At 44.9% G+C, this 26,532-nt stretch overlaps 1 protein-coding gene across 2 annotated transcripts in view; it reads left to right on the top strand.

Moving 5' to 3' along the window:
• THSD4 (thrombospondin type 1 domain containing 4) overlaps positions 1-26,532 on the top strand; it is a 2,294,989-nt gene that overhangs the window by 1,599,530 nt on the left and 668,927 nt on the right. The window contains exon 1 of one of the 2 annotated variants that reach the window (XM_086958406.1): positions 26,145-26,334. The exons of the other annotated variant lie outside the window; for it this stretch is intronic. Within the exon in view, the coding sequence (XP_086814532.1) occupies positions 26,260-26,334 (75 nt within the window). The 5' untranslated portion in view covers positions 26,145-26,259. Of the gene's footprint in view, positions 1-26,144; positions 26,335-26,532 lie in introns of those variants that run through there. 2 annotated transcript variants of the gene reach the window in all.

Here is a 26,532-nt window from a genome sequence, read left to right on the forward strand (position 1 = left end):
GAGGTCTGGCGTGTTGCTACTCAGCATGTCCCAAATTTCAGTTGCGTGTTTCTGAGCCATCATGTGTTGAGTAACATGCAGACAAGTGAGTGTTGTGCCGGTTTGCTTTGGGTGGGGTATTGCGTGGGTATGGTGGTGACATTGCTGGTACTTTTGTGGGTGCATAGGGGTAGCTGCTGGAGAACCAGCAGTGGGTGCAAGTGAAGGGTCCTGCTGTGCTGTGTGGTGTGGTGAGGATGAGATTGGCTGCAGAGCTCTGGAGGTTTGTAGTCTTCTAGTGAGTAGTTTGGAGATTCTGGCATAGAGGGTGTTCCCATAGTCAACTTACTGGTCACCAGGGTATACATGACAGTTTTTCTAGTGTTGCTTAGGTGGCATTCGAAGACTTTCCTCACCATTGAAAGGGGTATAGAATCTGTTTGCAGTGACAGAATTGACTAGGGTGGTCATATCCAGCCCAGTTTGCTGTCAAATAATTTTTCTGAGGTTCCTGGCATGCGTTCTAAGTGTGGACCCAGGTTCCAAGCCACCCATTGCAGTCCAATTGTGAGGTGGTCTTGCCAAAGATCACTACTTCTGACTTGTCATGTCATTGTGTTGAGCTTTAGAAAGTCAGTTTCAATCTAGTTAGTAACTTCGGTCATGTAGGCGGTGAACTGGTTTCCTATATTGGGAGTCTTATCCGAGAGCGAGAGTATAAATTGCATGTTGTCTGTGTAGCAGAGAATGTTGACATTGTATGCACAGATGTCATTGGCCAGATGGATCATGTATGTATTTAACCCCTTCCACGCTGATGACGTAGCCTCCTCGCACCCTGATGACGAGCCCATCTCGTCACGTAGCATGCGCTTTTAAAAATCTCAGCGTACGAGCGGAATTCCGCTAGCGCGCATGAGGTTAAGATGGTGTGCTTAGTGATGAACCTTGAAGAACTCCGAAAATGAGTTTGTGGGCTTATGTTAAGTGAAGTGCCAGTCTGACAGCTTATGTTCTATCCTCTAAGAAGGAGCAGATCCAGCAGGGAATGGGTCCTTGGATGACAATCGAATGCAGGCATCTAATGAGGATGGTGTGTGGGACTGTGTCAAATGCAGCAGATTAGTCCTGGAGAATAAAGGCTGCTGTGTATCCTCTGTAAAGGATCATACAGATGCCATCTATGATGGTAATGAGTGCTGTTTCTGTACTGTGGCTAGGTCGGAATCCAGACTGAGTGTTGTCGTGGAGCTGGTGGTTGTTGAAGGTGATTTGTGAGGCCCTGGTTGATTAGTTTCTGTAAGACCTTTGCCAGATATGGTAGGAGAGAGATGGGTGTGTAGTTGCAATGTGGCTGGATCAGCGGACGGTTTCTTGAGGTCGGGCATTACAGTAGCATATTTCAGGTGTCAGAAATGTGGCTGAGTCAATTTAGGCACTGAGAATGGATGTTAGTGCCTCGTTGATTAGTAGGAGCCCTTCGGTGAAAGTGTGGTGGGGCAAGGGAAAGATGGAGTCCCCGAGTGGGTGTTCTTCATGATAGCAGCAAATTCATCTGTGAAGATGGCAGGTAACAAGGTCTGGGTCCATACACTATAATGGGAAGATGAGCTATAATGCTAACGGGGTCCAGTTGAGGGTAATAGGTGCTGCATATGAATGTGACTTTGTTACACAAGCATTCAGAGAGCTTGTTACATAAGTCTTGTGAGGTGGTGATTTTTCTGGTGGTGGCAGGAGGGTGGTGAAATATTTGATGAAGGTGAAGATTTCCTTACTGCTGTTAGTATCGAAGCGATCTGCAGCAGCTATGTGCTTGATGGCTTTTATCAAGTCACTGATGTGCACGGGCTGGTGCTTAGATAAGGCGGAAACCCAGAACTCTTCTGAGATGCTTTCCAGCTGCAGCAGGTAGTTCTGTTGGTGGTAGTTCTGTCATAATGTATGCTAAAACTGATGAGAGCATGCTCTGTCCAGGTCATAGTTGCTTGCTTTTCAACTGTGATGTGGCTGATGAAGGAGAAAATTGGATCCAACAGGTGTCTGGCGCTGTGGATTGGTTTGTTGATTTTCTGAGTGAGGCCAAGTCTTCCCGACTTTCCCGATTTTCAAGAAGGGGCAAAAAGTTTGGGTCTGTGCGGTTTTCTAGGTGAAAGTTAAGATCTCTGAGGAGGATGAAGGTGGTGGATTTGATGAGGAGTGGTGCGATGAAGTCGAGGATGTGACAGTAAAGTTAGCTGTGGTATATATTGTAAAAATTTATCGCCCATGAGAAACTGCTTGCCCCAGGTTTTTTGCTTTAACTGTCTCCAACTCCAATGACTTTTTAACCAATTTTAGTTGCATTGCACTGCAAAATGCACAGTTTTGTCACTCATTTTTTACATATTTTTATGGCTGTTTTGGGAACGTGAACCTCAAATACCACTGGTGAGGGTAATGAATTCTCAGTAAACCATTAAAATATTGAGCTATAGCTTCAGTTCCCCTTCAAAGCCCATGGCAGTTTTGACAAGGTTGGTGCAGTCACACCATTTGCCCCCATTTTTACATCATTTTCTGACGTATAGAGCCTCTTTGAGAGTTCAAGGCTTCCTCGAACTCAGGGGCATATTAACAAGCAATAGCGATAATTATCGCTATTGCTTGGTTAGAGACAAAACTTTACCGCTGAGCTGCGGCGATTTTTACCGCAAATAAACCTTGGTATTACCAAGGTTTATCGCAAATGCGATAAAAATCGCTGCAATGCATGAATATCGCTGAAAAGTCAGCGATATTCATGCATTACTAAGCTAATGCTCTTAGCCATGTTATCCACCTCCCATTGGATAACATGGCTAAGAACTGCTCAGGGCAGGTGTTAGCTTTTGGAGATATTCGTGCTTAGCGCGAATATCTCCAAAAGTTGTTAATAGGAGATAGCGATGTTAGCGACTGTTTGCTGTCTCTAACATCTTGGCACGCCCACTTTGCATGTCATTAGTGATAAATATCACTGACATGCAAAGTGGGGCCCAAGATGGTCGCTATCTCCTACTAGCTGTCGCTAACTGGTGTTAGCAACAGCTAGGTAATAGGGAGATAATTTTATCTCCGCTTTCTTGGCTTTTAAAGCCAGAAAAGCGGAGATAAACCCCCTTGATAATATGCCCCTCAATGTTTTCTATCTGTACTGGGTATGTACTCCTCACCTTTGTAAAGGTTCACCAGCTGCTTCTGTTCAATGAAGTTCAGCAGTGCGCCTGAGTATGGTGCTCTAAGAGGAACATTGCTGCCCAATTTAAGGACTAATTAGGCACTAAAAATATTTACATTTGAAGACAACAGCAAATGTCGGCCATGGCGTCCCGCGAAGAGCCTTCGGCCACTCCTGGCACAAAAAAAACAGCCTCATGCCACTTTGATTTTCTACCTTATCTGGAATTATTATTATATGCAGCTGGTAAAATGTGTACTGCAGAAAAATGTGTGTATATTTTCAGTTTCACCATCAAATCATTTGTGTGTTGCATGTATGCCAAAGAGGCTGTGGCATCTGTACAGTTTCTGCATACTGTTTCCCATTGAGAAGGCAAACAAAGCAGAAAGGAGGCCGGCGTGTAACGAAACAGTTAGGTGCCTAGACATATGGACTTGGCGCTTCTTCTGGCACATGAACGGTGTACTATGCATCTACCATATAAATCTGTCAACCCTGATCATGTTCTACAATAAATAAAGGAAGCCTGTTCTAGATAGAAGAGACTGCATGTTTCCTCAGTGAAATCCGCAGAGTGTTTCTGCAGGACAAGAATTAAATCGAGAAACAGCTTGGCTTCTAGGCAACATTTTAGTAGGAATGCTTTCTAATCCTCGTTTGTCAGACATTTTGGCACTGAAATATGGATTGAAATGCCCAGCGTGGAAGAATAATAGGTCCCCATTGTAAAACGCGCTGTAGTAGGCTAACTGCAGTAGCAAAATCCTCTTCTGCTGATGGTAAGACACACCAACTGCAATTGTCCCGGATTATTTTATTGAGGTTAAACAAAGTTACAGTTGCTCTCGACTGATGTGTTGTGCAAGTTTATCGCATTAGCAATTAATGTGGCTGTTTAGCATGTATTCCCCTTTAACAGCTCCTTTACAGCTCCCACGAAGCAAAGGTTGGCAAGCTCTGGCATAGATGACATCACTACGAGTCCACAGCAAGATTAACAGGGCCATCTTAATTGATCCAGCATCTGTTGGCAGCACTGGCGCCTGTGATTTCACACTTGCTGCAATTGGCTTCACGCTGCACGCCTTTTCTGTGATCAGGAGGATTTTGAATGCATGGACTAATTTAAGAGCTAGCATGATTCTTCTTAAATGGTACCAAAGCTATCCTATTAAAATATTTCTTCTGTGCTGTCTCGGTGCCAAGGATTCGGCAAATTATAAGGGAGCCTTTAAGCTGGTTCAGCTAGCAGAGTAGCTCTAATTGGATATAGACAATATCAGGGGGTACGCCAAATTTCATAAACATGCACAGAAATTCCAGAAATAGTCCTGGTAATCTATGCAATTTGTAGGATTGTAGAGTACACCACATCCACTAAAATTATTTCTGCCAATTGTCTGTGTATGTAGGTTTATCAAATCTATATTCCCTGGTGCAGAAACATATTTCCTCTCGTTGGCTAGGTGTTGGCTTTTTAGATGCTATGCATGTTTTCATAAATACCATAATTCCAATACGCAGAGCTCATGTAGTTATAATGTAAGTCCTAGGGCACCGTTAAATATAGGCAATGATATTGGTGTCTACAGAAGCAGTGTTGGGAGGTGTATTTTGCTCATTATGATTCATAATAGGTCTACAGCCATTGAAGGCACGTGTTTTTGATGTAAAAGTGGGTGTTAGGAATTATTGTGGGCATATATTAAGTAGAAGATCATCAATAAAGCACATAAAAACATACGTTTTTTAAAACATATAAGGATCTATCTATCGTTTCGAGAATCTACAGGCTGTGTTCATTTTTTACACACTGGGCCCGATTCACAGAACTAACTTACTAAAAAATCCTACATTTACTACCATTTTGGTATTCACAGAAGGTACTTATTCATTTTGGTATTCTCAAAAGGCAACTACTCATTTTGGTATTCACAGAATGCATTTACTCATACTACCTTTATGTCCGCACTCATGCCTGATGGTGGAGATTCTGGCCCGGAGGGAGAGATTCAGGCCCGTTAGCGGAGATTCCGTCCCGGAGGTGGAGATTCCAGCTGGTGGCGGAGATTCCACCACCAGCGAAATCTCCACCAGAGGGCCGAAATGCAATTACCCTCTCTGTGCATTATCCTTCCCATTCACAGGGCTCTGCTAAGCAGAGGGATGCAAATAACTCAGTGCCTGTGCATCAAATAACGTTTATTATTTAAATATAGTCAAGGTTAATAAGTATTTAATTTCAGAAAATCATTTGTATTTTATTCCAAAGCTCAAACACTTCGCGAAAAATAGCTTATAAATTCTACTTATGAAAGCAAGTATACTTTAGTTCGTCCACTCCTTCTCAATGCAAATGTATGTAAAGATGAGATTCCTTGGGGACAACTATCATGAATAAAATGTGAGACACCAACCCACCTCACTAATGACCGTTCTTAAAAGCAAGAAGATTAAGCACTCTCACTGTGTACTGAACCAATATGATCGATAGCTTAACAATATGCATTCATGAAAGTAAGTAGACTTGTAACTCCCATTGGGTATTGAACCTCTAAATGTAAACTGCCATCAGCTACTGTCAACTTTAGGCCACATGTGTACCATGAGACCCATTATGTACCAAACTACATGTACTTTTATACAACTATGACCAACGTCTGTCTAGTGTATATGTTACTCCCATGAAGCAAACGTAGTAAACGCATAATTGTTAATATAACCGAACCCGTGGACCGGGAAGAAATAATCTGGAAATATACACGCAATGCGCATGAATGGGAATACCCATCCCTACAGCAGACATGCGCATTAGGCAACACCACCGTAACACAGACAGCGCGCATGCGCTAGTGTTAGTCTTCAACACGGTTATGCGCGATGGACTGCTAGCTGACAATAGAGCACCGGGATACCCATGTTTGGGCACATCCGATCAATTAAGGGCTCAAATTGGCAATTAACGATAGTAAATAACCAATGACCCCACGACACACAACGCACTCTCAGCGGAGCCGCGTATGGGGCAGTCAGGAAGGAGTTTCCTCTAGACTTTCGTAAGTATGTCACTTTGGAGCAGAGATGAACACCACAACGAGAATGTGAGTACTACGGAATGCAATAACTGTACATCATTTGCAGCTAGGGAATCTGCACGGGGACCCCAGCGTTCCAGAGGCTCATGAGGCATTGGAATTGATTTATAACAGTATGCTCTTTCAATTTCTTTTTCCTCCCATTACCTCTCACTATATCTACCCCGGAGCTTTATTATCACCCTTAAGCAATGAAATGGACAACGAACCTGATCTTAGAGTGTGTGCTTTATGTTGAGTGTACTGTATGTCTTGTATTTGTCCTTTTTTTCACGCCAGGCACAAATTCACAAATAGCATGACATTGTTGTCTAGTGATCGGAGCCCGCACAATGATATTACTTCTCCACAGGTCACTGCGTCTAGTGTTTTATTTTCAAAGAAACGGACCACCAGAAAATATTTTTTGTCCTTTTCCTTTTCAAGTCGACTGTATTGAGACTACTGGCATAATTTGTAGGTACATATTAGAATCTGCACTATATCTCACTTTTGTAAATTGAAGTAATTTTTAACTAGAGAAACGTGAGCAAGGTGGGGATTTGTGTACCCTGTCCTGAAGAAGGAGCTCAGTCTCCGAAACATGTTGACATACACACATGGGAGGTAATGCACATTGCCCTGCATGATACACCTCCTTTTTCTGCACGTTTTTAATAGCGCCAGCCTTTTTAAACATCACTCACCGTAGAACCCACCACTGACACACAAGTAACCCTCACACACACCACACATAGTCACCAGTTGAAAGTGCTCCCGTGTAGTCGTAGGTCGAAGCACGCCGCATCCCGTAGAGGGGTACGAAGACCCCAAGGATGAAGCATGACACCAAGGGTCCTTTTGGTGTGTGAGGGGTATTTTACAAACATAGGGTGCTCCCAACCATAGTAGGGAAACCCTTCCATTGTAACAGTGGATTATTTTTATTTATATACGATTGACTAGGGAGAACAAATCCATCTTTATACTCTCTCTCCCCCGTTGTTATTTTTGGTGCATCATACTGCGCATAGTGTGGGATCCACCCATCATTGACAGATAACAAAGTAGGATAAGATTGGTTGTGAATTAAACAACATTTTCCTGGCTACTTCTTTGGAACCAAGCACAGTGGCGGACATACTAATGAAGTACACAGTAGGGAACTAAAAGGACCTGCCACCCTCCCTGCATGCACCTCCCTAAAAAAACAATACCGGACCAACTCTTGCTAATGCAAAACTAACAACTGATTCTTTGGTGGGACTGATGTAGGTGGTGCGTGGGAAGGAATGCAGAACTCATCACGGAACCCATAGTACAGCATGTGTGCATCCCTGTTTGTATATTTGCTGAGTAGATGTGTGAGAACATGCAGGCGAATTGGGGAAGGGAGCTTTGCACTCTTGATTGGGTAGTCAACCCTTAGGGGTTGCTTGCTCTCTGTGCTTGCCAAGCTTTTTGAAACACTTAAACTCTGGGTGTCCATGCCCCCGCTGAAAGAGCAAAGGTGTTTAAACTTACATGCTGGCCCCTTGCTTCATTCTTTCTTGTTGTAGTGCCAGCAGGCCAGTTTTTTGTCTCCCAAACTTCTGTCAAGGCGAAAGGAGTGAGCCACCCTCCCCGGTGCTTAATTATATTTAACTCTGCATGCCAAATATTAATCTCCCTTTGGTCCCATGCTATTTCGGACTGAACTGCCTTCATCTGCCTAAACTTAATGTCGTACAGCATCCAGGCTGACACTTGAAACTCGGATGCCGCCCCATGTATGAGGGCATTTACCCAAATAATTGTGGGGATAACAATGGTATTTTCTTAGTGAGAATAGCTGCGTAAATGGAAAATCCTGTCACCCAGTTCCTCAAAGACCACTCCACCCACACCATCTTAGGCTTTAATACGTTCTCCTTACTAGTTCTTGGCCTACTTGGGACCACAACTGCATTGATCACGTCAAGTCAAAGATGTTCATAAAATCACCCTTGTGATTCTTTTCTCGCTTCTTGGCTCGAACGTGCCATGAAATTGCTGATGGAGGAGCCAGCACCAAGGACGAAGACCCAAATATCAATGGGGTCACTACGGGAGGTGATTGGACAATGCTCGCCCCCAGAATTGCCAGTGTGGTAGAAGGCTGAGCAACACCCAACCCTCCCATGGTTGGCGTCCCCCAGGTTGTACCCACACCTGCATTGTCATCCTCCCCTGAGCTCCTATTGCGCTTGCAACACCCCTTGTGCTCCTTTCAATATGCCTGGCCCCTGAGGAGGCGGCACCCCCTGTCATTCCCGGGGGCTGGTGGGCCACAGCACTCCCTGACGCTTGCGTTACAATTGGCGCTCCCCCCCTTGTGCTGAACCCACAGATGCCACTGTTGTTGTGATCGCCTTATGCTCTGCTCCACTGCTCCCAAACTCATGTTAATTACTGGCCCCTGTGCCACCTGGTCTGAGCCGCAAGTGGCCATGCCTTGAGCACGTGACTGGAGTAAAGATATTTGACCACATCTCCCCGGCACTAAAATAACTCAAATGGCTACCAATAGAATTGCAGGCGAACTTTAGAACAGCCTGCCTCACCCACAAAGCCCTTCACACAGGCAAACCTGAATATCTGGCATCCAAACTTAAAAAAGCAGGGCAGAACAGGAACCATAGAAGCTCTAACACCCTACTCCTGATCCCACTAAAAACCTGAAAACAAAAACTGTGGACTGGTCCTTTGCCAGAAATGCGCCCAAAATTTGGAACTCTATCCCCCCCCACATCAGAACTATTCCTTCCTTCCCTAAATTCAAAAGTCAGCTCAAAACCCTGTTCCTTGACCGTTCCTTAGCTATCAGCTAGGAGCAGCTAGGAGTGTCTAAAGAGATTCTGCTCCCCTCAGGGATGGGGAATGCCAAAACCCTGCATTGGATCGCTTCTTTCCTCACACTATAATTTGTATCCTTAATGTCTTGTTGTACTGTATTGTGTTTTGCTTTGCTTTGGTTTCTTTTGCACTGCTCTGTAATTTTGTGAAGCGCTCCGATACCTTCCGGTCAGGCTAGCGCTATATAAAACTTCCTAAATAAAAAAAATAAAAATAAGACAGTGCATCTACAGACACGGTACTTAAAATTTGTCCAACATTATTTCTTGATGAAAACCAACAACCAAAATTAAAACAGTCAGCCTACCTTTTGATGGGCAGGCCCCCGCATCTCGCAGCAGCCTCGAGAGCGAGCCGCCCTCCACCGTGGCACAAACTACTTCAAACAATGCTCCAAGGACTGGGAGCACCGTGTCCAAAACCGCCACAAAACACGTCTAGCAGAAGCCCAGGGCCAAAAACAACACTACACCACTGTAGCTACACCCCTAACCACCTCTGGGCCAGCTTGCACAACTCGACTGCCTCCAACATTCCCGCAAGGAATTGAACCTGTGAACATAAGTTCCGGGCACTCGATCACTCATTATACTTAAACTGAGCCTCTAGCTCTATGCACATAAAGAGCTATGTCAGGCCCCCTTGAACCCAACGTGCCACACGCCTCGCCTCGTTCCGATGTTCCTGTGGCTTCCTTGGGGTACAAGGAGACAAAGAGGACGAGACTCTGGGGGATGCCGCCTTATATAGCATTAAGGTAAGTTTCGGTTTCCTATACTTGTAGTGCATACGTCACCAGAGATATCATACCCTCAACCATCCCCCGACGGAGGCTCGGTTTCATGCCGCGACTAAGGGCACCCCTCTGCTAGGCGCGGGGCGCCTACTCAGTGGTTACAGGACATCATTCTTTAACAGCAATAAGGCAACATGCCAGTCTGGAGTTTATAGTTTCCTTAAGGTCTAGAAATTGACGATTATCGTTATGTCTTCTGCCTCAATGCAACAAGAAAGACTGAAGATTGAATCAATCCAGTCAGGGGATGAAGTAAATGTTGAATAGGTGGGGATGTATAATAGAGCCCTGAGAAAGGCTGGTGTTCTGCTGGTAGGTGTGAGTGGTGTATGGTGTTATGGAGACAATACAATTTCTATTTGACATGAAGGAAAAACACAGTCTAATGCCTTGTTGTGGATACCCAATTAGTTTTGAGTTATTGACTGTATCATCATCATAAAAATCTTTATTCGATTGTTGAATAAACCCATAAAAGAACAGAGTAACACAGCACAGCAAGTGGTAACATACAAATATAAAACACATGCATGAAATATAAATAGATAAAAGTTAGTTACATAACAGCAATAACATAGAATTTAAAAAAACTGTTAGCAGCATTACAAATCAATTGGGTCTAGAAAACCTATATCGCAAATGCGGCTTGTAAAAGACAAGAAACAACATATAAAACACGGTCATTGGGGAGCAACTGCAAAAATATGAGTGTTGGACGTACTTGGGTAAAGTTCAAAGAATTTAGCAATGGAACAATAAACTGTTTTTTTGGCACACTAAAATATGTGCGGAACATAAGAAAATGTAAAGTGTTCTGCGGAGACCTATTTTCACAGCCGCAGGGCAACATGTAGCCAGGATGAGCTCAACCACGTGGTGACGCAATTAGATGGTGTAGTAAATTAAATTTGAACCTAGCCGAGACAAATTTGTCCCTCATCTTGGATACCTGGGCTAGGTAAGGCTCTAGGCCCTGTACGGTTTTCAAAAGCATATATCCCCTTACTGAGGGTTTACTCATTTTGGCCTGCTCTCTAACTAACGAAGCACAGTCAAATAACCGGTCTTTCACCCTTTTCAGGTCAGAAAGCACCAAGGATTGGGATTCAGAAGTATATTTGCATGCCCTAAGGAGCTAAAAGCTGCTTTCACATAAGCAATCCAAGGGATACAATGCGCGTGGTCTAGGTAAAGGCAGTCCGAAAGAACCTGTCTGTTCAACTTAAGGCACTCCCTAGTCCAAATAATTATCCAACACAACAAGCTCACTATATCAGCTAGTTGCCTGATTCCAAGCTGCTCATGGACAGAGAAGTCTGGGGTACTATGGGGAACCTACAGCAGCCGTATTAGAGATTGTTTTTCAACATTCTAAATGTTATCAATCTCTGCATACACCCAGACCTCACTACCATGCGGGACCTATGACAAACATTTGACCTGATAGATCTCAAGTAGAATATGGGGTGACCAAGAGCCAAACTGATGTGTAAAGCTGGCCACTGATGCTGTGGTCCTGACAAACTCACCCCTTCTCCTGTCTTCTAGTTTTCTTTCACATTATATAACTCCCGTAAATAAGAAACGGCTAGGACTTTTTTAGTCACCTTGAAAGTCTTAGAACTGGTATACTGGGCCCAACTACCATGATGTATGATTTAGAAACGTTTACCTCTAGATCGCAGCTCACCATGAAGGCAACAGACGTATTCAATAGTAGCTGTAGCCCAACAGCAGTTTGAGGAATGAGGACCACATCATCGGCATATAACAATACTGGGAGCAATCTCACTCCCACCCTCGGACAGTCTGCCTGGACAGAGAGATGTGCTTGCTCAAGACCATTAATGTATAAGGTGAACAGAAAAGGTGCAAGAATACACCCCTGCCAAACACCCCTATGTGTGGGAAAGGGCTGAGTGCGGTCATTTCCTTGAGAGAACCACATTGATGCTGAAGTACCAGAATGCAGGTCAGATGAAAGGGCCACAATATTCAGGTCCACATCTATCGCGCTTCACAAACCCCACTGCTTCATATAGTTAACCATATCGAAAGCATACGTAAGGTCTATGAATGCCAAGTGGAGGTATTCCGACCGGGCAATCGTGCACTTATTGATAATTCCAAACATTGATCGGGTATCGACCTGCTAGACCTGAAGCCATATTGAGCCTCTGAAAAGATATAATTTTCATTGAACCACCCCATCACCTGTTTAGAATTTTCCTCCCTAAAACCTTAACTACTGCATCAATCAAAGAGATAGGGTGGCCTCATCCCCCTTCTTACAAACTAGCACTACCGCTTTAGACAACGAGGGTGAATCCCCCTACCTGCACCGCAGCATTCAAAACCAAGGTCAATAGTGGGCCCCAAAACTCAATATTGTCCAGAAACAAATCTGGGGAATCCCATCAGGGTCAGAGACCTTGTTCTGAGAAAGCTCCCAAATGCCCTGGGTGACTATATCAAAAGAAAAAAAACACACTGGCCCTACTTATCATACCTCCCTCCCTAAGTGCTCCTCCACTCTCTGCCCCAAAGTAATAGACCCCTGCAAAGTGGTCAGCTCATTGTTGCTCTGAAGTATGCTGGCATATTGCTGGGCCATTTCCCTCCTCATAGCAGGGCATGTTTATCACCCTAAAAAAAAGAGAGCTAGCTCTAAGCTCACACGCCTGGCCTAGCACCACCCAGGAATTTACCTGAATTTCAGATTTACGGCTGGCTAGTCTTTTTGAAAATCAACCAACAAAAGGCACCAAGATCCCTGTCTCTGGGGGCCTGCTTAAGAGCCACCTTCAGATGACGAATGCTCCCAGAGCAGACCTGATCAAACCACTTACGGTCCTGCAAGCCCGAATTTATCACAGGAACAAATAATAGTGCTTAGACTTTCTGGGCAATGCCCATAAATGCTAGCAGAACATCCTTTTCCGGGGCATGAGTATCCAAAAAGGTGAAAATCTCATGATCACAACTAGAAAATAGGAATGCTTTAATTTGCAAAGATACCACCGTAGCCAAATTTAATCTCCTTCCTTGATCCACAAGGGAGAGACCTCTTTGCGCCTCACCCCAACATCAATTAATCCCTCAATGACTAAGGACCGGAGATTATGATCATCACTAAAAGGATATAGATTATATCAAAGTTGGATATAATAAACAACAAGGAGGCTGATACAAATATCAAATCTATAATGGACATACAACCCCTCCCTTTGAATGTTGGAAAAGTGCATGGGTTGGCTTCTCCAAAGCACAAACAAGGTTGTGTGAGGCTAGGATAGTGGTAAGCTCTTGACCATCCTTAACGTGAACTGGATAGAGCACCTACTTCAACAAACATTTAGACTTAGTTGCAACCAGTACTAATGGGCAATCACATAGATGACAGTTAAAATCCCCCATTAGCAGGGTCATCTCCCTCCCAGAACTATGCTTGACTATAGACTTCGACAAGGAGTCTATTGTCAAGCATAAACAGCGGAGACTGGGGAGCTCTTCTATGGCAGCCCTTGCATTGTAGAAATTAACCAGTACTATTGGAGTGAGCCCTGGGATGGATATCTTCATCCCCTGCAACATGTGCAAAATCTGGTTCCAAATCCTTGATGTGCCCACAAAGTTCCACTGCAACAAAGATAATCAGACCCTCACTGGTCCTCCCCGGCAGTTCGGGCACTGCGGGGAGTAAAAATAGGTTTTTTATCCTTCTAAAAAGAAGATGCGTTCCTCCTTCCAAGATTCTTAGAGAAGAATGATCTGGTATGATTTAACAAACAGCACCCAAGCACTGTCATTAAACTTAGCAGATAACCCTGCAATGTTCAACAATTACAATTTCAGGACATTTGAGTTGCCAACAAAGATGACTGCTGGGGAAAGGCAAGCCTGTGGGATGATAAAGGTGAGCCTGGGGTACTCAGTCAATGGCATGATTTAAGATTACTTGGGGTGGGGGCGAGCCTGTTTGAAAGACTCAAGGCCAGGGACTGTAATGGGGGCACACATGAGCTGCCACACCTGGGTCCCAAAAAGAGGGCAGATGTTTTTCAGGCTTATAAGAAAAACAGGGGAAGTGCTAGAATGCTGGTTCGTTTAGAAGACCTAAGTAGTCTCCGGAGGGGCAGAACACTTGTTGCAATGGTAGGTCTGATAAAATTTGTCACCGCAAAATCCCCACCAAACTCTTTATGTACAGACCTACCTAGCTGACCATCTGAACCACGTTGATTGAGTCAAAGATTTCCATTGTCCATGTCTTTCCCTGGTATGAACGTACAGCAAGTTGCTCCGATCTTGGCACAGACCCCCTCCATTACGGTCATTAAGTTCAGTACATATCGGTGCTGCATTAACATGAGACTGATTGCTTGCATTTCTTATTTGATGGAATTGAGGCCGAACTCAGTGCTGTTCATAATTTTGAATATCACCCACCGAGTGATTTGTAACTAGCAGGCATTAGCTTTTGTTTGTAGGGTGAATAAGGGTAACACCCCCTTCCCCCAGCTGTGCTTCTGTGAACAGTATCAATTCTTCTGGAATGTGTTAGAATTATGCTCAGCCAAAATAGTCCGCAGCTCTCCTTTCACGAGCTTTGTGCAGCAAGGTTGCTTTTTTCCTTACGGTTGGTGCTACAAGTCTTATTGATCTTCTCCCAAGAATGACCATGGTCGGGGTGTGCATGGTGACCAAGGAATACAGTCTCCTCCATCCGGGAACAAGCTGAGTGTAGGCTTACTCGCCACACTGCCAGTAGTAGTCCCATCAGCATGGAGGTGCCCCATTGCATATCTAGAATATATAATATCACTCCTGAGTTAACATTCATGCCCAACGGAAGCGTTCCTTTTCCTCTGAAACATAAGGAATACAGTGTTAGTTTCCGTAAAATCAGGGGTTGTCGTTTCCCTTCTAACAAAGTGTATCCACCCACCTCAGTGTCCCATATTTCTCAACATGGGGTGGTCATACTTTCATTCAACCCTCCCCCATGCGACCCATTCCCCTTTTCTGTCCCTGAGCTGGTCAGCCCTACATAAGATTTCCTTGTTGGGAGACAATTTGTTGTTTAAGAAGACCGCCCCGGTTACACTAAGAGACACTCTTGGTCCACAAATGGACACTTGAGCAGACATGTTTGTGCGCTGGGTTGGGAGTGTTGCCACCTCCAAAAATCTTTTCTCTCAGAAATCTTGAAGCCATGGGATATCTTTCCCTACGTGGCCCTTCCTGCGTATCCTGTTCTGCTCAGTTTGGATATTAGTGGGTTCAGATAGGATATATAGAGCTGTTGCATTGGTGTCATATTGGCTATGTTTACAACTACCCTGTATGGTTCAATCTTGTTGGGATGGATATTGGCCCTTATTTTACATAAGGCATTTTGCTTTCTCAGAGACTACTTCCTGGGACATGTAAAGCCTATCTGCGACTACCACATGTGGAATTAATGAATAGACATAACATTAACTTAGCTGATGCTTAGCTGATGCTTCAGAGCTGACTGTGGTCATGTGCTGGTACCATGTGTTATACAAAAGGGCACTGTGAAGTGTGCATGTGGGATGCTGCTGTCCTGTTTGGTGTAGTTGTGGTAACATATGAGATATCCCAGCGCAGGTGCTATACTTCCCTTTTAGTGAACATCTTTTGACTCAGCAGTTCCTCTGTAGTACTCATGTGTGGGACAATCCGTAGTAGGCAGGTAGGTATGGGTCTTCTGGGAGTCATCTGCACTCCTTCACTGGCTGTGTTCCTTCTCAAGAAAGTGTGCAGTTTTTAGTTCTAGTGTAATATTCCCATTGGAGGATTCGACCGCACTTTGGAACGGAGCACCCACGCACTTTTCTCTTCCTCTTTGAGGGTCGTGGGCATTAAGCAGATCTCTTGATGAGAGCTTTTTATTCCTCCTTCCGCTTGCACAAGTACAGTAAAGTTGTTTTTCCCTTGGGTCGTGGGGGTTAATGAAAAGTTGGTGTGTGTGCACTTCATTGGCCTTGAGGCTACCTGTTTTTAAATAAGAACTTTGTTGACTGTTAATTAAGCTTAGATACATACACCCTGTTCTTAGTTTTTTTTGGAGAACCTATATTTTACCACAGGGTTTGATCCCATCAAGCTACTAGTCGCAATCTGGTGAGTTTTCGGAAGTTGACCCCTGTTGGACACGTTTTTCAGTGATTAGGGCAGTAAGAGTGAATCCTATAAACATTATTAAAATGTCATATATTATTTTAATTTCGCTGTTGATCTCTCTTCACCTACCTGGGTATTTTTGGACATTTCTGACATTTTGGCTCTGGGTGGTCAGATCAGTGTTAAGAATGTTGTGGAGTGGTTCTGATGAGTTAAGGGAGGGATAGGAATGTAGGTTTAGCAGGGGTACTATGGGCATCACCAGTTTTTCCAAAAATGCCTTTCCCGGTGAGTGCATAAGAGCAAGGTTACTGTGCGGCCCCTTCCTGAACTTTTTTCAAGCTGGGGGCTACCTTTGTTGATGTTACCTTCAATTGCACTTGCTGCAAGTTGTGTTTTTCAGTCCTTGTATGTTTGCTACATGTGGGCGGAAAAGTGAGAAGCAGGTGTGTTTTGCTGTTTGGTGTTGCTGGTGCTTGCAACGTGCCCCGGGAACACGTATTTATTTTTGTGCATCTCCCTGTCCCCGGCACGTGATGGACTACGTGGACAAAACAGAGGGAATCAAAGCATAAGGTGCCAGCACTAGTCTTAAAAGTCCCTATCAGTGTTGGTGAAAGGAAAAGGTGCAAACAAAAGGCTGGGAGCACAATTCCCTATACTCCCTCAAATTAAAGGTAGATTCAATAAACCTAACCTTCAACAATTTAACAACACAAAGTAGCCCAGCACACTTTAAACACAATTTATAACAGCGAATCAGTCAAAGAAGGTTTTAGTTTCATGAGCAAGTCAATGTTTTCAGTTTCAGTTATTCTTTATTGTTCAATCTTTAAAAACTTTTGACAGCATCACTTTTGGAACCGCCAACGCGTTGCGTCCCAACCAGGGACTTCTTCAGGGCTTGAACAGTGAATATAATCTATTCTGGTTGACAATTTCTTATAAGTTCTTGTTGTCAGTTTCTTATAGATTCTTAAAGGTAGTAATATATTTCAGAGAGAGGAGAGTATTCTATTTGGTGACCCTTTATTATTCACAATTGATGATTATAGAATGTCACTTTAAATCGTTTCTTCATGTGTTAGGCATCATGTTTGATGGTTGGAAGGTCTATTTTGCAAGGTAATGACCCGGATATGGTAGTACGGGTCCGCAAGGAGGGTCCTCGATCGTCTCAGCTCCACAGGAATCACCACGGTGGGCTACGTTGCCCTCTCTTGTGGTATCAGACACATGGCTTAGGCTGCTCACAACTCTGCCTTTTTATCTGGAGTCTTCTTTTTGGGCAAACATTTTTTTTCCTTTAGTTTGGGCATTTGTTTGAGTCGTATAATTCATTGTTTCCCTTGACCCGTAGAGAGAGTGTAAGAGGCTGCTCTATGGTCCTCCTTGCCTGTTATACTGCCCCATGGGTTGGAAGTCAGGATTTTCCTGCAAGTTTGGATCATTATTAGTTAACTAAGCATGAAATGGAAGAGAGCCTGGAAGGGTTGCACCTTGTTCTCTCTATTCCATCTGGAGCAGGGATAGATGCTTGGAAGCATTTGTCCCTAGCACCACCCCTCTTCCTCGGACCACACCCTGATGTCAAACAGCATTTCTGTTGGGCCCGCTATCCATAGCTTTTGGCAGGTGTCTCTTTAGTTCCCAAGATTAGATACATAATGAAATTGGTGCTTATCTTGTTGATCCTCAGAAGGATGAATGGTTGAGTGAACCTCCATCTGGAGTCTCAAACTCATCATCACACTGAAGTCTCTTAGCTTATTGACTAAGGGGGCTGTGGAGTTTTAGGGTCTTATCATCCCAAGTGCAAGAAAAAGATTGTCCCTGTCACGGAGGATGGCTTCATTTATAAGTGAAAGGAAGGCCTCCATTGATTTGAAGGCTTCTAGAGCATTTGAGGGTACGATCAGGACGACACACCATGAAGAAACATTAAGCATTGACATGTTGCCTGAAGATGGGGTCCTTCTGGCTTGGTGACTGGAATGTGTCCCATTAGACTTTAGCTGCTGCACCTGGGTGTCTGCTTTCCAAACAGTTTTCTAGATGTTGTCCAGCCCCCTCATCAGACTGCCCTGCCCCTGGGGTGTGGCCAGTGAACCCCGCCCTTAGGGTTCAGCAGCAGAATGAGGCCTTAGTTTCCGTGGGCACCTTGGGCAACCTGATTATTCTGCACCCCTGTAGGAAGACTATGTCGTTAGTGTAGGCACCCACTTTACAGAGCCCCCAGCAGCCCTGAATTCCTAGAAGCAAGTAATTTGTTTGGACCCCCACTGCTGTCTGTTAGTCCTTTCTGACATGATACACCTGTTAGGGATGGGGGGCAGTGGGGAGCTTGTTTTCTTTATCATGAGAGGTGAACTACTGGGGTTAAGTCACTGGGATTATAATTACCTTTCTTCATTTACTGGGGGGCCTATTTTACTGTGAATTTTGGCTGTGTGGTTGCATGAAGGCGCCACCTCCCCTCTCTGTCACCCCTCCTTGCCATGCTTGTGTCCCTGGTCCCTGTTTTGATGGGTTCCTTATCTGTGTTTGCTGCTGCCTGCCATGTGATCACCCAAGTACTAGGTCTCTGCTTCAGTTGTGTGGCGAACAGCGTACCTCCCTGCGACTGGGTGTTGGAAATGATCTAACTGTCCTGTGCTTGATACTGAGGAGGTACTTAAACCAGTTCCTGTTACATGGGGATTTGTGGCGGTTGTCCAGGCCTGCTCTGCATAATATAATATAATATTTTGAAGAAATGGTTACCCAACACTTTATTCAAAATATTATAGAAAGATATGGCTTGTGAGCCTGTGTTTTCTTTCCCACGTTCTATGTAGGAAATCGTTTACGTTTTCTACTGGCTTCATGATGTAGTCCTCCTACATCTGGGAAGTCAGGTAATATTTCTCTCAGGGTGGTCCATATCCGGTGCCTGTGCATATTAATTGCAGGCCATTATGCTGGGTATTTGTTAGTGTGATTGCTGCAATATGAGCTTGGGTAAACACTGTGTTTGTCTGTTCGCCCATTGGAGCTGCTTAGCAGTCTCTTATTGCCACCTGCTGTGTTTTTCTCTAATGAAATGAAATTAATTTGTACTTGTAAAGCACACTTATACCCCAACCGGGGTTTCCTGGCGCTGTACACATACCGCTGTGGAACCCTTCCTGGCTTTTTCCTGTGAAATGTCCACTCCTGGGCACCCCCAAGATGAAGCCAGGCCTTCCAGCACTGTTGGGGCCGTTGTGGAGATTTAGCAAGCTATTGCCCAGAGTTGCACCCATGATTAGAATAAGCACCGAGGTGAGAATTATCAGGTCTGAGGAAATTGAGCCCAAGACCCGCCGAGGCGGGAATTGAACCCTGGTCCCGGGCTAGAGCTCTGCATCAGGGTCTGCCACTCTAACCATTGAGCCACACTTCTCCACACTTCTCTAAGCATGTAATCTATTTCCATGCCCCATCCAGCAGTGACAGTAACTTTGTTCCCATCCCCTCTTTGTTCATCTGGGCCCTTTGCACGTATAGAATCCCCACTGCACCATTCTGCAGTAATGGGTACATTCTCATTCAAGGGGACTCTGCGGGTTTCTCCTCAACATAGCACTCCCATCTTACGAGGCATTGCTGTATGTAGATGAGGTACCAACTGGGGAATCCTCCTTCATGCATGATGCATTCCTCCGCTACTGCGATGTCCTCTGGCTCAAATTATCCATACCTTGGCTAAGGCCTGTCATATTGGTCCCTCTTCTCAGTCCAATCCGCTATAGGTTGCACAACAGATACACAAAAGTCTCACCTTCCTTTTTGGCTATTATCTTCTTTGGGGTTAGCTTATCTTTGTCTTGCACCCATACGGAGAAGTGCATATCCTCATCGCTGCTTCCCTGTATGTACGCAGAGGTGCCATTTTGTTTTACATGCATTGCATGTGAGTAAGTACCAGGCTCCTTGATCCCTTATTTCTTGGTCAGCTTCTCTCCTTTGTCGACCGGACGGTGTGGCTCTGAGACCTGCCACTAGCCTTTCATCAACCTCCGATTCTTCCCAGTGCTGCCCTTTGTACCTGACCCGGCTTCCCTCATGTAAAGAGAGTTCTGTCCTGTACTCGTGTTCAAACTCTTGGTTGTGGGCCCTTTCACTCTCAAGCACCAGCTGACACTCTTTTCCTTGTGCCGGCTGGCCTGTCTCTTTTGCTCTGAGCTACGGGCCGCTTTCGTTGGCTTGACTTCACCTTCAGATTCACTCTCCATTTCCTCCTGGGCAATCCCTGTAGCCCCACCCTCATCATTGGTTCCCGGGGGACTGGACCACCCTTCCTCTCCCAAGCTCACTGAGTCGCTATTGAGAAATGCCACAAACGTTCCTGACACTTGGTACACTCACCTAAACCAGTGGGATTGTGTGTTTTACTTGCCTTTGAGGTGTCACATGTTGAGCATAGTCGACAGGGAGTCGAGCTTTGGAAGGCCTTCCCTAGGGACTTGGTCTGCGCTGGTGGAATCTGGACTCCCTTGCTTTGGTTTTTCTTATGGTAGACCTAACTGTCCTTTTTTCATGGCGGAGCTTGTCAGCTTCTAATAATAATAATAATAATAATAATAATAGAGTTTATAAAGCTCCTGGTTACACTTAAATCAGTGTGTTCCCGTAATGGGATAAGAGCGAAGTGCTGCTGCTGGGAGGCAATTCTAACATCTGGTCCGCAGCCTGGTGGCCCGACAGCTTGGGCAGTTGTCCGGATCCAGCAGAAAAAGTGAAAAATTTGGGTATGATCCTTGATACTAAACTCTCTTTTGACGCCCAAGCTAGTAAACTTGCATCCTCAGTCTGGTTTATCCTGAAGATGGTTATAAAAATTACTACCTTATATACCAGATGACACTCGAAAGACGGTAGTGACGGCATTAGCATTATCTAGATTAGATTATGGGAATGCTTTATATGCCGGGGCGAGAGTACAGACTTTATCTAAGCAACAACGCCTACAAAATGCAGCTGCAAGGTTGGTACTTGGTATTGCCAAATATGAGCCAATTGCGCATAAATTAAAAATCTTACACTGGCTTCCAATTGCAAAAAGAGTGCAATTTAAATCACTGTGTTTGGCATACAAGGCTGTTCAGGGATCAGCCTCAAAGTTCTTGAGAACCAACCTGAAATTGTATGAACCCTCCAGATTGCTCAGATCGAGCCAATTGAAACTAATTAGAGTCCCGAAAATCAGACGGGCCAATTGGGGTGGAAGGAGCTTTTTTGTACATACAGCACAGGTTTGGAACATGCTGCCACTCACTACAAAAAATAGCCCATCTCTAGGCTCCTTTAGAAAAGCAGTGAAAACTTGGCTTTTTACTGCGGGCTGTTAGGTGGCCCGTTCAGAGAGGCCTGCTGTCTGTCATAAGCGCCAAGACGGCTTCGGGCATTCGCGTGCTTTATAAGTTGATAAATCAAATCAAATCAAAATCAAGCTGCAGATACAGACCATAAAAGAGCTTCAACAACTGTCAGGCTGGAAGCAGAAGAGGGGGCCAACCAGATATCGGGCCTACTACTTGGGAAATAGGTGAGTCTTTCATTTCTGACGGAACCTCACCTCAGACGGTTCCATACAGAGCTCAATAGGAAGTGTGTTCCATTGCTTACTGGCTAAATATCTAAATGAGCGGCCGCCCATCCGTGCTTTGTAAATACGTGGAACCTGGAATTGCATACTTCCTAGGAATCTCAATAGCCGATTAGGACGATACATGGTCAGCTTATTTTGTAAGTATATAGGTCCCTTTCCCTGCGCAATGCGCTGAGCCATACACATAGTTTTAAACAAAATACGTTCCCGGATGGTAAGCCAATGCAAGGTGGCTAAAGCACGGCTCCCAGATGACTTCCGGGGGAGATTCAATGCCAACCTAGCAGCCGCATTCTGAACACATTGGAGTTGATGCAGTCCTTTCTTACTCAAACCGATGTACAGTGAGTTCCCATAGTCCAGATGGGAGGTGACTAGGGTGTGTATTAACGTTTTCATCTCAGTAACGGGGAGTAAGTCCAAAGTTTTGCGAAGACTTCTCAGAATGTCGTAGCATTTGCCTGCAACCCCTCTAATATGATGTTCAAAGGAGAGATTAGCATCCAATCGTACACCCAGGTTTTTCACATGCTCGGAGGGATTGGGAGTAGGACCTAGTTCAGGTGGCCACCAAGCTGACCAGATTGATGGTGTTTGCCCCATCACTAAAAGCTCTGTTTGCTCCCATTGAGGCGGAGACAGTTATTGTTCATCCAGCCTGCTAAATCCGCTAGAAAGGCAGAGAAGTTAGCCACCACCTCTTCCGGGAGTTGAGATAGGGTCGCCACCAGTTGAGTGACGTCAGAGTAGGACACAATGTCAACCACATAGGTCTCCACAATCTTCGCAAGTGGTCCCCTGTAGAGATTGAATAAAGTAGGGCTCAGAATAGAGCCCTGCGGAAACCCCTGCTTTAGGGACCGAGATTCCGATTTAAAGGGGGAACAGTAGACTTGAATCCTTCTATCCGCAAGGAATAAGCACAGCCAGTCGTGAGCCAGCCCCACAAACCCTGACTCCCTTAAAGGGGCAAGCAGTAAAGGATGCGAGACGGTATCAAATGCCGCACTTAGGGCCAGCAACAGTAAGGCAGCCGTCCGACCTTCATCTACTTTTCTTCGAAGCAGCTCTGTAGAAAAAAGCAGAGCCGATTCCGTGGAATGGTTGGCTCTAAAGCCTGATTGTGAGGTGTGGGGAAGTTGACATTCATCCATATATTTCACTATCTGGGCATTGACTATTTTCTCCACCACTTTAGCACAAAAAGGTAGGAGAGAAATAGGGCGAAAATTGTCCAAATGGGACAAGTTCAGATTGGCCTTTTTTTAATCGGAATTACCTGAGCTATTTTCCAACCACATGGCACATAGCTGGCCTGAAAAAATAGCTCTGCCAAATGTCTTATATGATTTATAAGGAGTTCCAGCTGGTTCCTAAAGATCCTAGGCGGAGCTGCATCCGTTGGGGACCTGACTGAATACTCAGCACTATTTTCATCAGTTCCGGTTGGACAGAGACCACAAACTGGTTAAAGCACTTATCCTCAATCAGCCTCATTCTCCCAGCTCGTCCTGATTTTACCTCACCGGCACCCGTCGGAAAAGACAAACATGTAGTCTCAACCTTCTTCACAAAGTAGTCCGCGAGAGCCTCGTAGACCTCTTTGGAGTAGGTGTCCGGAGCCAGTGTTCTGTTAAGTAAAGTAAGCTCCTTATATGTGGAGAAAAGTTCCTTAGAGGAATTCTCTGCTAACTCAATTTTCTCATTTAAAAATGCTTGTGTCGTTTTCCTTATGAGACCATGGTACTCTTTCAGGCGGTTCTTATATTCCAGCTTAAGAGTCGTACAGTAGTTTTTACGCCAAACACGCTCTAGGCATTTGCATGCAGACTTGGCTACTCTTAAGTCATCATTGAACCATTTCGCCGGGATACTGTTCGTCCACGGTGCCACCCTATCTAGTGCCCTGGTCATCCAGTCCTTCCAAGCTTCATCTAAATTCTCTCTCAGCGGGGGACAACCTTGCTTCAAAGCAAGCTCCAAGGCTGCCTGAGTAAGTTTCCCCCATTTCCCTTGTTTATACGCCACTGGTCTAGTTTGTGTAAACCTTCTTGACATACCTAATGTATAGGCATGTGGTCTTTCAGTTTGGGCCCGTTGTGGGCCCCCAGGAAAATGGGGAGGTGGGGTAGGCACATGGGGATTACTATGGTAACCCCCTCCATGTGCATTTACAACATGGCAGGCACCGCGCGGTGCCTGCCACGTTGTGCATGCACATGCACGACATGTGTTTTTAGCATTGTGGCGTGTGGTGATGAGAGCACCTCCCGCCACAATGTTAAAAAGGCAGGATGAGCCTGCCAATGTGGCGGGCGCATCCTAATACCCCTTACGGACCCCCGCTCTTAAGGCGGGCCATCCCATTATCCGATAGGATGGCGGGCGGACAAAGTCCGCCCGTCATCCCAATTAGCCCCCTCTGTGTTTAGAGGTGAAATGACATTCAGGATGAATGTCTAACATTTTGCCTTATCCGGTCATGTCATAAGGGCTTACGTGTAAAGCTGAGTATCATCTGCATGGAATTTATACTATATATTTCATTATTTCAGAAAAGCAGATAGGGAAGCTATATAGATTAAAGAGATTTGGGAACAGGTTGACCTTTTAGGTCTGTCCTGTTTTAAGGGAGTGGTATCTGTGAAAAAAATATTTAATGTGTTTATTAGTTGGAGCTGTTGTCAAGGAAAGATGAACACCAGTTCATACTCCATTATTTCTCTTATTATGATCAGCATTGTGCTGCAGGTAATCATGCCAAATGCTGATGTTGCTAAAGAAAGATGAGAAGTTGAGTCACCCAGAAGGAGTAGAGAATCAGTACCTATTTGAAGGATGACAAGTTATGTGCAAAATCTCACCCTTAATCTGAACTGGCGGCCATGGAAGAGCTCATTTTCAGCAGTGAATTAATGGAGTTGTGAGACATTGAGTATTTTCGATGTGGAAGGAAACAAAGGTTAGTTATTAGGCAGAGGTTGTTCAGCTTTGACACAATAAAAGATTCCATAATATTCACGCCCACTTCCACCCAAGAAGAAATCAAATATGATATCTTCGGTAGACAATTATGCATGATAACTACACCTGCATCCCTGTCAAAGTTGACTGTGTGCATGACTATGAGAGCTATCCACATTCCTATTTTAGTATACTGCTGCTCCTAACTCCACTGATGAAATGCCATCTACTTGGTTATTTAAACTTTGTCAGTGCGATAGGAGGACTAGGATGGGGATAAAAGCAGCAGAGAGATTGTGGGAAACCCATAGGCAGGTGATCAAAATAGTGAAAACAGTGCATTGACTATAACACAAAATAAAAATCCATCAAACCGTTTGTGTAATTTCACAGTTATGACATCATTTGTCTTTCACTTCTACCGCCCTGCTTGTCTTTACTGCAGGAATTTAAGGGGCGCCTGTACTTTCACCTGTTTGATCTTTGATGGCGGTTAAAATGCATGCTTACTCGCGCCATGCGTTCATGACACTGCACATCCTAAACTGACACATGTGGAATGTCAACACCAAATGACTGCTCAGTTTATGTTTAGTGCTGTGTGGACAGAAATATACAATGCATTAATTTCCGCTTCCACAGAGTGAAGCCCCGAGAGACTGCTATAAATTTGCCTTTATCGCGTGGTGAGGATTAAAGGAATAGCTGTCGCTTTTTGCGTCACTTCTTTTTTTCCATTCATGTACTGGAAAAGAAGGTAAGTTACCAAGTGCATATTTTACAAAGTATTAAAAAGTATCTTAACCTCGGGTTTGCCGGTGCCAGTGACGTGTCAAAGGATGTGCGCCAAACCCACTTCCAGGTCACAAGTTTGTCATCGGCCTGGTCCACTCTTCCTTTCATTCTTCCTATGTTGATGAGAGAAGTACCATGGGGATAGTTAATACATACAACTCTGAAATGCCTGGAGACAATTGTGTTTATGTTATAACACTCCAATGCAGCTGTAGAATCAGCATTAGTACGTGTATTTGCTTTCCTATGAAACCCTGGTTTATTTTACTTCTTTGAAAGTGCCTTTCCCATTTGCGAGCTGACGATTAAAAAAGTATAACGCTGTCTTGCATCCCCAAACCTCCCCCCACCCCCCTTTCACATCCACACGTCTCAAGCCTGTTTCCTCAGCTCCGTTCGCCTTGCGTCGTCAGGGCTGCGAGAGAGACCCCCTTGCGTATTAGGAGGGCTACCCTATTATCCAGTTAAATGCATCTGTGCAGATGCATAACTTGGCGTTGACCACCTCTGTCCCTCCCCTTCTGACTGCGCGCTCCACGTCTCCCGCCGCCCCTTCCCCCAGCAGGGAGAAGTCGTTACTCGAAGAGATCGGCTTACCAGTTGTCTCGCGAACAGTGGTCGCGCGCACAGCTCCTGGTAGCACCCGTGAGGCGGCGCGCGAGAGACCCAGCCGCTCTCTAGTGTGGAGCGCGCCAGGGCTGCTCCACTGCACCGAGGCATAGCCGCAGCTGCTAACTCTTAGCACTTGGCAGGAAGATTTCCTCTCCCGGGCAGGTTGACATTCGACGGGGTAATGATGGCTGTCAGGTACCTGGTCTTCCCTTTGCTGTGCTTTCACACCGCAGTCTTGTCAAGACCTGGCGGCGAGGTAAGCAGCGTCTCCAGTCATGTGAAAAATGCATTGTATGTCTTGGCATCTCTTGCTTTGTTGTGGAGATTGCGCCCATTGCCCCCAATTGCAACAAAACGTCCATATGCGATTCAGGTAACAGTTGCAATTATACAGATTGAAAGATGACACGTGCTTTCACAAGTGGGGAGACTGAACTTTTCCTGCAATAGCTGT

The sequence above is a fragment of the Lissotriton vulgaris genome, chromosome 2_1, assembly GCF_964263255.1.
Source record: "Lissotriton vulgaris chromosome 2_1, aLisVul1.2, whole genome shotgun sequence".
Classification (NCBI taxonomy): Eukaryota; Metazoa; Chordata; class Amphibia; order Caudata; family Salamandridae; genus Lissotriton; species Lissotriton vulgaris.